The following is a 14,884-nucleotide window of genomic DNA, read 5'->3' as shown; positions in this document are numbered from 1 at the left end:
TATTTCAAAGCAGGGACTGGCATATACTAGGGACACATTAAATAATTTTTCAGAGAAAGAGGAAAGTTAGTGCTTTGAATCCTTTTTTAAAAACTAAGAAAAATAGGGGCACCTGGGTGGCTCAGTCAGTTAAGCATCCGACTCTTGATTTCAGTTCAGGTCATGATCTCGGGGTCCTGGGATCGAGCCCCGTGTTGGGCTCCCCACTCAGCAGGGGGTCTGCTTCTCTCCTTCTGTCTCTGCCTCTGCCCCTCCTCCCCTCCCCCAAATTTTGCATGTTCTCACTCTCAAATAAATAAATAAATCTTAAATTAAAAAAAAAAACAAAGAAACCTAAAAGAAAACTAAGTCTCATTCAGTAGCTTTGGGCCAGGCAGTGGGCCCAAGTTCTGTCACAGCACACCTGTCTTTTTTTTTTTTTTTTTAAGATTTATTTATTTTTGAGAGAGCGCGCGTGCGCACACAGGGAGGGGCAGAGAGAACCTTTAGCAGACTCCCCAATGAGCTCAGAGCCAATGCGGAGCTGGATCTCAAGACCCTGAGATCATGACCTGAGTGGAAATCAAGAGTCGGAAGCCTAACTGACTGTGCCTCCCAGGGGCCCCAACACCTCTCATTTGATCCTCAAGACATTTATAATGAAAATAGTAGTAATCTTAAAATAGTAAAAAGTAAAATAAAAATAGTAAATAAAAATAATAAAAAAATAGAAAAATAAAATCGTAAAGGTAGCTTACTCTGTGTGGGCTATAGGTGCTGTTGCCTGGGTGGCCCTGTTCTAAGGACCTTCCATATATTAAGTCAGTAATTTTAGTCCTCACAAACCCCATGGACAGGCACTCTTTTTCTGTCATTTCTATGGAAGAGGAAACTGAGACACAGATGAGTTAGGTAACTTGACCCAGATCAAATGGCTAACAGAGGTAGATGCCCAGATAGACTTCGTATTTTTTTCCAGTCAGGAGCTATGGGCTGTTGTAGGGATGTGGGTGAGAGAAGACACTGGAGGGAGGAGGATGGATTTGGGAGGCGTCCAGGCTACCTCTTGAGTAAGACTCAGTGATTGGGGGGGTGGGAGAAAGAGGTAGGAGCTGAAGATGCCCCTTCGGATTCTGTGTCTGTCAGCCACGTTGGATGGTGAGAGGTGAGGCCATTCAAGGAGGAGGGAAGGTCGTTGAGGGCAAAGACAGTGAGTTCGGCTGGGGTTTGTTAAATTGGAGGTTGACCATGGGCTCTCGAGTGGAGACGTTCAGGTAAGAAGTATCCTAGGTCAGGTTCCCTAGAAGCAGAGCAGAGGGATTCTGGGTCAAGGGCTTCATTAAGGGAGAGAGAGACCTGCCAGGGAGTAGGAGAGCAGAGCAGGGTAAAGGGGAAAAGAAAGGATGGGTGGGTGAGCAGCAGGCTGACCGCAGGGGCCCTCTGGAGCTGGGCTTTTGTCCCTCCCCATGGGCAGTCACTCTTTGGCTGTAGACTTGGATAGGCAGTCAACTTCCAAATGGGGTCAGGTGTCCCAGGGCAAGACTTGGGAGGAGGATGTTGCAGGTGTGAGTCATTATTAGCTGTACCCACAAGGCAGGGAGATGGGGCATGAAAATAACTCTGTAGATGAGGCGTAGGTCCGAGAAGTCTGAACTAGAGGTAAAGATTTGAAAGTTGTGAGCAAACAGCAAGTAGTCCAGTGGGAGAGAGAGTAGATTGCTCAGGGGTGGGTGCAGTATGAGAGGAGAGGCTGAATAGGCCGCTATGTATGTCAAGACAGTGGTACAGCTCAGGCGGGTCAAGGGCTGTCAAGGGCTGTCCAGGGCGCTCCATTCCCACCAACGCCCATGTCAGAACTCCCCTGGCAGGCCTACGTGCTCAGTCCACACGGCCATATCTGCTGTCCTTGCAGTAAAAGAGAAGCCCGAAGAGCAAATACTGCAAAGGATGCTAGGAAGAAGTAGTGGGGGGTGAAGGGAGAACCAGGAGACTGTGGTCCTTGCAAGAAGGAAGCTGAGGGCCACAGTGTTGGCCTGGCCGCGAGGGTCCTACACCTCCATGTGGACACCTGCCAGTGTGGCTAGGTGCTTGGTGTTAAAGCGCAGCAGGGTACGTGAGTTTGGGACCCTGGTGAAGGACCTTGGGCAGAAAGGGACATGGGCATGAGGACAGCTGGGGAGGGGGAAGAGGCTGAAGTCTCCACGAGGTTGCCTTTATGCTGAGAGAGCCTCTCCCCACTCAGCCATTTGTCCCAAATTAAATACATGTGTGTATGTTTGGATTCGTTAACATGGGTCTTGTTAATAATACTGAGTAAAGTGAGTCTTGTTCTTCCTCGAACAGGCATGTATTTCCAGAGAGAAACTGTGGAAAAGACTCTCTCGAGGCACACCGTTCCCGGGTGATTGATTCCTTTCTTTTCTTTCTTTCTCTTTTTGTAGATATGTGAGTGAGCTTCATCTAACCAGATTAAAAGGGAACGAAGGAGGCACTTACACATTTCAGGTGTCCAATTCCGATGTCAATTCTTCCGTGACATTTAATGTTTATGTGAACAGTGAGTAAAGCGAATGGTTCCTTATTTTTTTAGTTTTAATAATTTTAAGTTGTGGTTCGTGTTTGTAACAGCTGCACAACTGAGCTCATTGTGTACTATGTAAATAATGTCTCGGGATAATTTTGACCTTAACAAAGACCCCGCGGTTTGGTGGTTGGAAGAACGTGTACAGAAACCAGTTCCTTGGCCTATATTTCATTGACCACACGACCTTGTAGAGGTCACTCAGATTCTGGGTGCTACCTTTGAAGTAAACAGAGGAGCGATAGAAGTGAAAAATAACAGTTGTTTGAGGGAAAATGTATTATTATTGATTGTTGAAATGGGGAGCCAGAGGTTGAATAGAACCTGGAGTGTTGTGTTAGTTGGGAAAGAGAGGCTGTCAAGCTCTGACATGATTTCTTTGTCACAGTGCTTTCTCTTTCGGGGTTGTGATATTATTTGTGTTTAGATTGTTCTCCCACTAAGACAAGTGCAATATCGATCCAGCTCGACGGGACCCCACTGCATGGCATGTGGGTGCTGTGGGAGAGGAGGCAGGTGCTTTAGGGGGGAGGAGAGCTTGGGGCCTGGGAACTTGAACACCTGAGTCCTGCCCTGCGGTGGCCCCCACAACATCTTAGAGAAATGTTTTTGCACAGAGATTGAGGCCAAGGGAGCACCTTCACCAGCTGGGGCTTCTGCCCTGTGCAGAGCTCCTTCCTGACTCTACTCTAGGGCCTATCTGCATGTCCAGGAAAGGACAACAGGTGTCTGCCACACCACACCAGTCGGGGCCGGGGGACAGGAGGCCTCCAAAGACACAGAATTCCAGGGGAGTGGTCGACAAGATGACCATTGGAATTAGCTATCCTGGGTGTGTGTTGAGGGGTGGGAGATGAGGAGACAGCCTTGCTGAGTGCTTTGTGTGTGTTGGGCTGCAGGAGGGCTGTGGGAACAAAGGATGGGTGCCAATTTCTTGTCCTCAAGGAGCTTATTTGCTGTGAAGTTGTTGTACAAGTTACTTAATGCTGCAGCTCGGTGGTGTGATCCAACTAAAATGAAGACAGGAAGGTGATACTCAAGGCAGGTTTTTGATTGCTAATCTGGAGTCTTTTAACTACACCCTCATTTCCAAGAACAGGGTGTTCTTAAGTGTTGAGATAAAGAGGGTCACATCTGTGGGGCTAAACAAGTTTCTTCACTCCAGGCCTTGTCAGGATCCTTAATGTGCTGGTGTGTATTATGCCTCCCCAGGAAGGGGGTGTGGGATGAGGTATAGAGCTCAAACTGCTTTGACCACAGAACTTACCTTTTTTGAGGAAACCGTGTTAATTAACATCGCAGTTCCTCAGAGCAGTGTTGATTATATGGTATCTCATTGGCCTGCATTTCAAATAGCTCTAGATTAATTCAGATGTTAATCAGAGATGCTTAGCATATTATACATGGGCAAAATTATCTGCTTCTGAAAAATCTCAATATTCAAGTAACTTAAGAGACAATTACAGGGTAAATCAATACCCTTACAAGCATCATATGCATACTGGCCACACAAAACTGGATTTTTGGGTGCTCTAGCGCAGTGCTTCTCAAACTATCTATGGTAAAGGACCTTTTTTTTTTTTTTAATTTCCAATTTATTCTAGATCAATACTTGCTACAAAATATAGTAAGAACCAATCCCTAGGAAGGTGAAATGAGTAAAAACAGACACATGCAAAAATCTAAGTTTAAATTTTTTTTATCATGAGATTCAATAGCTAGAAAAATTACTCTGTCAAATTGCTCCTTGTAAATGCTTATTGTCAATTGGTTGCACTTACCTCTCGCGGACCAGTAACAGCAGATCATGGCCCTTGCCGACTCCACAGACCTCACTTCGAGAAGCTCAGTAGTTGGGAATTTTATAAAATTCAGTGCCATTTGCATCTCTCTTTCCCTGGCTTCAAGGTCAAGGAGGCATGAAGATCTGTCTCTTTTCCCCCTTCTCCTGCTTCCATTTGCTATGTGGTCTGCCGGTTGGCTGTGAGTCACTGACCTTAGAAAGATGTCTCTAAAGTCCCTGTTCCTTTTCTCTGGTGACAGAATTTGCTGCCATTTTCCTTAGCAGGCCAATTTGCCATCCAGCAGGATCAGCATTAGTCACCTGCTGGTGAACTCATGCCTATTTGAAACTAGATAGGAAACAGCATTAAGCTTCCCAAATGATGTTCTTGTTTTTGTTTTTCCTTCGGATTCCCTGTTGGGGCGGGGCAGAAGGCCTTTTGTTTATTCTGGGGCTTGGGTCTCAGACACCCACCCAGCATTTACTGAGGTCCTGCTTCATGGCACCAGGCACACAGATAAGGGTGGTGTAGTGTCTCCCCACTTAGGTTTTTTTTTTTTTAAGATTTTATTTATTTACTTGAGAGAGAGAGCATGAGCGAGAGAGCACAAGCAGGGGGAGCAGCAGAGGGTGAAGGAGAAGCAGGTTCCCCACTGAGCAGGGAGCCCTATGTGGGGCTCAATCTCATGACCCTTAGATCATGACCTGAGCCCAAGGCAGAAGCTTAACTGAGCTACCCAGGCGCCCCCTCCCCACTTAGGTTATAAGTCTTTCAGGAAGTCTTTCGTTGATGTCAGTTTGTTACAAACACTTAAACGACAAAAGGCATTTCTTTCACTTACCTAACACGTTGGATTTCTTGAGCTCCAAATGCTTTGACAGAGGTGGTATTTTTGTGCGAAACTTAAAAACATCTACCTCTTGTGAAGTGTGTCCAATCACTCTTTACAGATAAAGGTAGCTAATTACTTTGTTGATTTTTTTTTTAATTGAAGATTTTATAATGTTAAATTTTAAAATCAAAAGCTGAAAATAGTCTTGAAATTTAAAATTGGAGCAGTTGTGTCTGTCCATTTTGACATAACGTTTTAGCTGAGCCAAATAGGTACGTAGATCTACTGTGTGATTTATTCTGTAAATAAGCTTAGCCCCAAGGATGAAAGGAATTTGGCTGTGCAAAAATTAGAATTGAAAAAAATCAGAATAATAAATGCATAATATTAGTGCAGAAATTCAGTGACTTTTACTCAGTGACATTGATGCATAATTGCTTAATAGATTCAGCGCTGAGAAATGCTTAATGAAAATCCACGATTTTGAATGGTTAAATGTTTGATGGCTGAAAAATTCATTTGTTTAAAGAACTCCACATGTAGATTAGAGTACATTGGGTGTGTGCCTGTTGTGTGTGTGTGTGTGTGTGTGTGTTTTAATTGCTTATGTGGGAGGCTTTAAAAAATACCATATTCTGTCAGTTTGTGTTAGTGAAAAATATGTAGCATATTAAACTTGAAAATGTTTTAAGTCTGTTTTTAACTTCTCTAACCAAACCATGATTTCCATGGGTCTGTTCAGTTGGCTCCGTGGCATTAAAGGTGATTTATAAAGGCCATCAGCTATATAACATGTTTGCTGTTTTTGAGCAGAACTTCCAGTGGAAGTTTTTTGGGGTTTTTTGGTTTTGTTTAGAGAGAATGAGAGAGAGAATGGGGTGGGAGTGGGGAGGGGCAGAGTGAGAGGGAGATGAAGACGATCTAAAGCAGACTCCACATCCAGCATGGGGCCTGATGCGGGGTTCGATCTCACCACCCTGAGATCATGACCTGAGCTGAAATCGAGAGTCGGACGCTTAACCCACTGAGCCACCCAGATGCCCTTTTTTTTTTTGGAAGGGGACGTCCCGGGGAGAGTTTTCATTAAAAAACAAACAACAAAGCCAATGATTCTTCACACTGAATTTGCATTACTGTAATCACCCTTGCCAGGCTTATTGAAGATGTATACAGAAATCAGATTCTTAGTTCTAAAAAGAAGTTTGAGGTCTTTGGTGAAAATGTCCATTTCTTTCCTTTGCAGATCAAAATTTGGAGGAAAGTAGAGTTCTAAAAGCTACACAACCACCCAGAAGTGCTTTCCTTTTTCTTTTTCTTAAATATATTTAGCTACAATGACATAATACAATAAAAGTGCTTTCCTGATAGGACCTACTCTTTTCAAGATTCTTGGAGGTATTAGAAAAAGCGACACCACCGAGATTCTATTATAGGGAGCCTGTGATACTCGGTTAGAAATCTATGGACTCCTTGCTTACAATAACTGTCCTACAATAAAGGTGTTGTTGTTTTTTTTTTTTTACCAGATCCAGGACAAATAAAAGGCCAAGTGTACATTTAACTCCAAATGATACACTTGCTCTTTTCCCTCTCCACCCAATATTTCTTGAATACATTTTAAACGTTAGAGCGGATTTAAGTGTTAATCAGTAATGTACATATTTTACAAGTTTATTTTGGCATATAATTTCAAATAATCCCATGTGAATCCTGAAGTAATATACATAATTGTGGAAAGAAAGTATGATTAATATGATAAAAGCAGTTGTTTTTCAAATATGGGGAATGATTGTAAGATCCAATAAGCTTTTTTTTTTCAGCTTTATTGGGGTACACTTGGCAAAATTGTAAGATATTTGAAGTGTATACATGATGACTTTGATATATGTAAACATTTTGAAAGGACTCCCCTGCCCCCCCCCCATTGAATTAATTAACACATTTGTCACCTTACATGTTTACCCTTTCTGGTTTTCTGGGTTTTTGGGGGTGAACAGGGTGTTTGGTTTTTTTTTGGTGGGAACACTTAAGTTCTACTTTCTTAGCAAATTTTGGTTATATCATACAGTGTTATCAGCTATAGTCACCATGTAATTCATTAGATCCTCAGACCTTACCCATCTTACACCTGTTTGTATTCCTTTAATGCCTCTCCCTATTTCCCCCATCCCTTAGGCCCTGAAAACCACTTTTTTGCTCTTTTTTTTTGATGAACTTGATTTTTTTTTTCCCCCAATACTCCATTTGGTGATACCATGTGGTATTTGTCTTTCTGTCTGGCTTATTTCATGTCACATATTGCCTTCGAGGTTTATTCATGTTGTCACAAATGGCAGGATTTCCTTCTTTTTCAAGCTGAATAATATTCCTGTGTGTGTGTGTGTGTGTGTGTGTCACATTTTCTTTCTCTGTTCATCCATCGAAGGAAATTTAGGTTGTTTCCATACCTTGGTTATTGTAAATAATACCGCAGTGAACATAGGAGTGCAGATCTCTCTTCAAGGTAATAGTTTTGTTTCCTTAGGATATATATCAAGAAGTGGGACTGCTGGATCATAGGGTAGTTCTATTTTTAATTTCTTGGGGAACCACCATGCTCTTTTCCACAGCAGCTGTACCATTTTGCATTCCCACCAACGATGTAGGAGGGTTCCTCCTCCTCCATACCCTTGTCAACATTTGTTCTTTCTTTTTGGTAATAGACACACACACAGTGTGAGTGATAGCTCATTTTGGTTTTGATTTGCCATGAACCTTAAAATGCCTTTTTAAAATGTTATCTGATAACATTTCCTGATCAGCATTATAAATCTAAAATTTGTGGTAAATGGTCTCTAGGGGCTAGAAATAGGCCTCTCTCCAGTCTTAAAGGTCTACCCTTTAATGGCAAACCTAGCCAGTTGAGTCAGAGGACTGTGGTACTCAGGAAGGCAGGCAGCACAAGCAAGATATAGAGAATCCGGGGGCTTGCCTTCACCATTGGGCTTACATGGAACGCAGGTAATGTTAAGCTAGATTGGCTATCCAAAATGACCGCTGAACTGCACCAAATTAACTCTCAAAGTCACCGACTCTACTTCATTTACAGCAGAGTGTTAAAAGGGGGTTGAAACGATTTGAGGAAATGCTAAATAATGCATTATTTCTAAATCACCATATCATGTAATTAACATCCTGTCTGGTATGAGCAATTATTTATAGATCATACAGTGTACCTGTATCAGTCAAAGTAATAAATCATCCAGAATGAGGCCTCCTGATGAGAAAGTTTCTCTTTGACCACATTTGCAACATCTGGGCTGCCTTTTATGCATTTTTGGTCATAGTTAAATCTAGTTATGGGTGGCTAAACTCTCCTTCTAGGGAGAAGCCACTCTGAAGGGTAACATCCTGCAAACAAAGCAGCACATTTGCTGAAGGTGAGGGCAGACCTCAAGTCGGCCACGTCTATAAATAGCTTAGACTGCCTATTAGCCAGCCCTGTAGGTCACCCACCTGGCTGGAGTTCTCAGGGACCTTCACCCAGGTTTAAATGGTAATGTGGGGTGGTCATCAAGGATTGCTTAGCTTGGGGGCTTCAGGTCTGTGCCTTTCACGATCCCTATTACGTGAGAGCAGAGTTACTAGAACTTTGGAAAGTAGAAATGTTTTCTACCTTCTGTCTCCCTTTTTTCAGGGCTGAAGGACCTTCCAAATATTTGGGTGTCCAAGCCGTACTTGCATTAGAGGCTAAACATTTTAAGGTTTACGACTAACAAACTTGACTGTTGAGTTTTGCTTGAGAGGCTTTGCTTTTTAGTGGGTTTTTTTCCCTACTAGATGGATTCTATTAGATCTACTCTAAAATTACTAGAATTTTTTTTTTTTTTTAGAGAGAGCGCGCGCGCAAGCAGTGGAGAGCACAAGCAGTGGGCAGAGGGAGAGAGAGAGCCCAGTCTCCGTGCTCGATCCCTCGACCCCAAGATCATGACCAGAGCTGAAATCAAGAGTCGGATGCTCAACTGACTGAGCCACCCAGGCGCCCCCAAATTACTGGAATTCTTAAACATTAAATAAAATCAGTGCTGAATAGAACTCCTTTCTGATTTATTTACTTGCTTTTGAGAATTTGCTCTAAGGCTATCACAGTAACCAGAAATGTAGCTTGGTGGGGTGCCTGGGTGGCTCAGTCATTAAGCTTATTGTATATGTTCTTTCTGAGCCTTAAACTTTTTTTTTCCCCCCAAAATGAGGTCCTATCGCTTCATAAGCTCGTGTTTTGGTGCTGAACAATGAATGCATTGTGCACACCTTTCCGTGACTCTTCTGCAACCTCATTTGGGTATCTCATTGCATGAATAGTGCATCATTTTTTTAACCCATGTCTGGTGCAGTTTTGAAACACTGGAGTACGGATTAGGTCGCAAGTGATGTGACTGGGGTTTTAAAGAAACCCATCAGATGCTTATTTAAGGTTTATAATTATCTTGTTTAATCTCAACTGAGCGACCTTGCCTAAGTGCCTGGCAGTAAATAAGGTTATCATCTGTCATTATCTTCCATGCTCCTGTGTCTTAAACATATGTCACAGAAGATACACTGTGCTGGCTTTTGGGACAGTTCTAAATTAAGGAATAATTTTCAGATCTTCTTACTGGGGTTGCTAATCTGTGTAAAAATAGGCACTTGTCTTTTTACATTAATCTTTTTATAGGTAGCGTGTGTTCATTTGTGATACCTGACAGGGTCTGAGCTCTGTTTTTATTCTCTATTACTGAATTTGAAATGAGTTTTTGTTGTTCAGTTGTTTGGGAGTTATGAGTGTTGTTTTGATGTGACACTTTAATATCTCCTTCTCCTAATAAAGATCTCTGGCTGCAAGAATTGCCGGAGACATGTGAGTTGAAAGAAAAAAGGGATATCATGGCAACCTACTTTTAAAGTAGGATTGGATTCTCTTAATTCTGAAAAAACATTAAGGAAATGTGTCGGTATTCTTTCCCCCGCACATCTCATGAGAAAAGTTGGTCTGGTGTTGCTAATTTGGGGGATCTAGTAAAACGCTGAACCTTTTTGAGAACAGGTAACCTGTCTAGGTCGTGAGCCCTTTTTGTTGATGTGGTCTGGTCAACGTTTCATGTTTATGGTAGCAAAGCAGGAGAAATAGGTTTAAGTTCTATAACCATGTCAACTTCTGCCAGAAATTGACCCTGAACTGGGGGGCATCATTTTCTAAAAACAGTACGAGTACTCTCTATTAGTGGAATTTGGACTCTATGGAAATTTCCTTTCCAGTGGAGCCAGATCTGTTTTTACATCAAATTAGCCCCTTCATGGATACATGAACACAGGTTCGCCTATCATTTAGTGTAAATTTAAATTAACCCAAGAATAGATGCATAATTTTTCCGTGGGTATTATGTCAATAACTCTTATCCTCCACTTTTGAATTATGTAACAAAATGAATTCACTGCTTTTCCTGAGTAGAAAACTAGCATTGGACCCATGGCTGCACTCCACTTGTGGGTCCATACCCGCCCTCTGCGTGTCTGGGTCACATGCATGCATTCCGTGGTGCCCCTGGACATTGAGCATGGTGATTCTGACTGAGGAAGGCTTTCTGCAGGTAGTTGTATCCCTAATCTCAGGACTGGGAGATCTTTAACGGCTCTAGAGACAGAGGAGCCCTAGGGCCAGATTGTGCCTGCAGCCGATTCTTGCAGGGCACATAAACAAAGACCTTTTTTTGAATGGTTGAAAAAAAGAAATCAGAAGATTTTGTGAAACATGAAAATAAAATTCAAATGTCAGTGTCCATAAGTAAAGTTTATCGGAACACAGCTGTGCACGTTGGTTTGCATGTCTGGCTACATTTGTGGTTCACAGTGACACAAACAAGTATCTGCAAGACAGACCCTAAGGCCCACAAAGCCTAAATTATTTACTGCCTCACCCTTTACAATAAAAGTTAGCTTACCCCTAGTTTAGAATATCACTTCACTAGGAGGCTGTTTTTTTTGTTTTTAATGGTAAACACTCCTGTTAAAGACACCTGGATACAGGCGACTATAGTTGAAGTTTTGTTTCGTTTGTTAAACAAACTTCTATCAAAGTGCCCATATGCCAATTTCTGTCGACTTTTATTTATTTATTTATTTATTTTTAGGGAGGGAGAGGGGGGTCGGGGAGAGGGAGAAGGAGAGAATCTTAGGTAGGCTCCACGCCCAGCATGGAGCCTGACGTGGGGCTGAATTTTACGACCCTGAGCTCATGACCTGAGCCGAAACCAAGAGTCGGATGCTTAACCGACTGAGCCACCCAGGCACTCCTCTGGCTATCTTTAAGAATGTGTAAAAACAAAATATATTTTCAAAATATCTATTCCAGGGATTTTTTTGGAAGTATACTTTTATATAAGTAAAAGTTAACCTGAACAATGAATCATGGAACACTACATCAAAAACTAATGACGTACTGTATAGTGACTACCATAATATAATTATAAATAAATAAATAGTTTAAAAAAATGAAAAAAAAAGAACAGAATTAATGCTGAACTCTGCATCATTATGGTAATAAGTGATTTCCTCCTTTTGAACTGCCTTTTTAAAAAGCCCTATTCATCTTATTAAGAGATGCAGTCCAATAAAATGTTACTTTTTATGCTCAATAATAAAACGTTAACCTGAATATTTTTATACTCCTGTTTTAGCTGATTTAAGTTCCTTTATCACAGCAGTGTTGTGGCAGGAATGTAGATTTGACCCAGGCCCAAATAGTGCCAAATTGCTACAGAGTATTGCTGTGTGGCCATTAAATACCAGCAGACCTACAGTCATAAAAACAAAATGTATCCTTATGATCCCTCTTCATTTAGCCTTTTGTTGTTTGGAGACTTCAGTCTGTGTTCTTTGCTGATTATAGCTGTGGGAAAATGTGCGTTTATAGCAGGAGCTGGTCGAGGTGGTCAGGGACGAGAGGAGCTCAACTCAAAAATGCTTCCCCATCCATTACTTGTGCATCTCCTCCCACCCCCACACCAGCTCTTATTATCTGTGCTGTGTTCTTAAAAATTTGTTTTGTTCTTGCCTTCCGTATGGACCTGATGGTGGCAAAAAGGAATATTTTTCAAGATCACATACCTTTGGGGTAAATCTGCAAATGGTTAGGATTTTTAATTGCATGAGCCATAAATTCTCAATAGAGTCATAAGCACTCTGAAATCAGCCTACGAGTTGATCATTGTTGTTGGGAGACACTGGAATGACTCAGGTTCACAATGCTTTGAAAGGAGAAAAGGCTATTTTCTTAATCTCCACAGGAAATACGTAACTCATGCACCTCTTAGGCTTATCTAAACCTCCAACTTGGGAGGAATTAGGGAATGTGTCATTTGGTATAGTGCTGATTGCAGAATATCTCTGAAACTACAGCTCAGATTTAACCTGGAGAATTGCAGAGTTATGTATCTTTAAAAGCAAAATGCATATTTAATGCCTTACACAGTGCATTGAGGCACTTACAAAATGCAGATGAGCCCAGATTTTCATTTTTAGGAATCAGATTTATACCTAGCTCATTCTTTATGCATTAAACATTTTCGTAGTGCAACTTGCCATGTAGAGCTGAAACTGTACTCGTGTAATTTAGCCTTTTCAAAATGAGGTCTGTCATCACCAATGTTAGGGACACGTCTGGGATTAGGGTGAGGCGCCTGGAGTGTAAAATTTAAGGAGGTGCTCACTCATGGTGCCAGCCCTGTATTGCGAGACCTTGAGGAAGGTGGTTGCCTTCTTAAATTCCACACCCTACGTGCTTCTCTTGCCTCACCCTTGTCCCGGCCCTGATCAGGGTTTTTTGTAGGTACGTTAAAAAGGCACATTGCTGGGCGCCTGGGTGGCTCAGTTGGTTAAGCGACTGCCTTCGGCTCAGGTCATGATCCTGGAGTCCCGGGATCGAGTCCCGCATCGGGCTCCCTGCTTGGCAGGGAGTCTGCTTCTCCCTCTGACCCTCCTCCCTCTGTCTCTCATTCTCTCTCTCGCAAATAAATACAATCTTAAAAAAACAAAAAAACAAAAAGGCACATTGCTGGGGCAGATCCTCAGCATACGGCGGACAGGAATGTCCGTTCTAATTTTTTTCTTAGTGCTTTGAATGCACATTAAAGTTTAGAGACCTTCTGAGCTTGGTTGGCCAGGCTAAGGACCAACAGGACAAAAGCTGCTATGCTAGCCTCGGGTTACAACCGGCCTGAGACAGTAGCTTAAAAATCTGCCCAATTAACAAGCACATAGGAACAAGTAGGCCAGCCGGACTGCGCCACTTGCCAGCCCTGGCCGTTGTGTAACTGCCACCAGGTGTCACGCTGGAAGGCTTGGATCTTGAGAACTTGTATAGCCAGAGCAAAATGTAACTGATTATGTAATTTTGAGCTCTTCCAACTTTTTTAATTAAAAAATTTTTATTGGTTCATTATTAGCTAGGTACATATTCATTGTAAAAACAAAAAAATTAGAAAATAAGGCAAAAGAATAAAATAGAAACTATCCATAACCCGACTACCCAGAGATAACCATTGTTAACATCTTAAGGTACCCTTTCAGCTTTTTTTTTTTTTTTTCTATTGAGTTAGTTAATTCCACTCTGAAAAATCTGTCCTGTGGCATTAGGAAGGAATGTCGATATGAGAGAATGTGTCTTAGGACCTTGATTCCCGTCTAAGTCCTGTCCAATTATCTTTGCCATCTCTGTGTGGACCCTCTCCCCTTTAATCTCGGTGTTAAAGCAAAAGTCGTAAGACCAGGTAGACATGTGGCTATCTGATTGGCCCACTATGATAAAAGAGTGAAAATCGTGTCCCTACCCAGCAAAATCAACCAGCAGGTCCCTTCTTGTGATTCTAATCAAATTCCTTTGACTCTGAGGAACTTGGTTCTTTGGAGGGGACTTCATCGTTCAGACAGCTCTTACAGTGTGTCTGCCACAGGTCAGACTCTGCTCCGAGTCAGTGGGACCACTGGTAAAATGTGATTCTGCCCTTGAGAACATAGAGTCTGATGGAGGAGGCAGACCAGGATGTTGTATAAGAGGGTCAGGTGCTCTAACATGCTGCGGGAATAGGGAGGAGAGACCGACCAACTTGGCTTTGGAGAGTTGAGGATGGCTTGGAAAAGGAGATGACACTTGAAAAGAGTCCAGAGAGACCTGCCTTATGGCGCCTGCCGTCTTCAGCAAATAGCATTCTCCTAAAGTTCTACTGTTTTTTTGTGTTCTGTCCTACTTTTCCTCCCAATCACACAGTTGCCCATGATAATTAAATGAGACTTGCCAGATGGATGCTTTCACAAGACGATGGCTCGTCTTCTTGCTCTATTTGTGAAAGCTGGCATTGGACCCAAACTCTCAAGGATGCTCCTACCTTGAGATTGCTTTGGAGTGCCGCTCTTTTGTGTGTATGAGCCAAATGGCCTGCCCATCCGCGGGACCAGGCTGACTGACAGGTGGGTGTGCCATGCATGTGGGCTCTGCTCCCTGCCAAGCCATTTTGCCTGCAAGGAGGTGAGGTGCTGAGAAGTTGTTCTACAGTGTTCCCTTGCTTTGAAGAAATAAGCTCCTAAGCTTCTGATCTGTTGGTCCTGCCGCCTTCTCACCACGTACGTTTTTCTTATCAGTTGCAACATAATCGAGGTCAGATTCCCAATGCATCGGGTTAAAACACAGGCACATTA

At 42.4% G+C, this 14,884-nt stretch overlaps 1 protein-coding gene across 4 annotated transcripts in view; it reads left to right on the top strand.

The window, feature by feature from the left end:
* KIT (KIT proto-oncogene, receptor tyrosine kinase) overlaps positions 1-14,884 on the top strand; it is an 81,766-nt gene that overhangs the window by 48,186 nt on the left and 18,696 nt on the right. For all 4 annotated transcript variants that reach the window (XM_035004965.1, XM_035004963.1, XM_035004964.1 and 1 more), the window contains exon 7: positions 2,421-2,536. In XM_035004965.1, coding sequence (XP_034860856.1) covers positions 2,421-2,536 — 116 coding nt within the window. The remainder of the gene's footprint in view (positions 1-2,420; positions 2,537-14,884) is intronic.

Source organism: Mirounga leonina, unplaced genomic scaffold (genome assembly GCF_011800145.1).
Source record: "Mirounga leonina isolate KUSES-001 unplaced genomic scaffold, KU_Mleo_1.0 Mir_129, whole genome shotgun sequence".
Classification (NCBI taxonomy): Eukaryota; Metazoa; Chordata; class Mammalia; order Carnivora; family Phocidae; genus Mirounga; species Mirounga leonina.
This window is presented reverse-complemented; position numbering and strand designations above follow the sequence as displayed.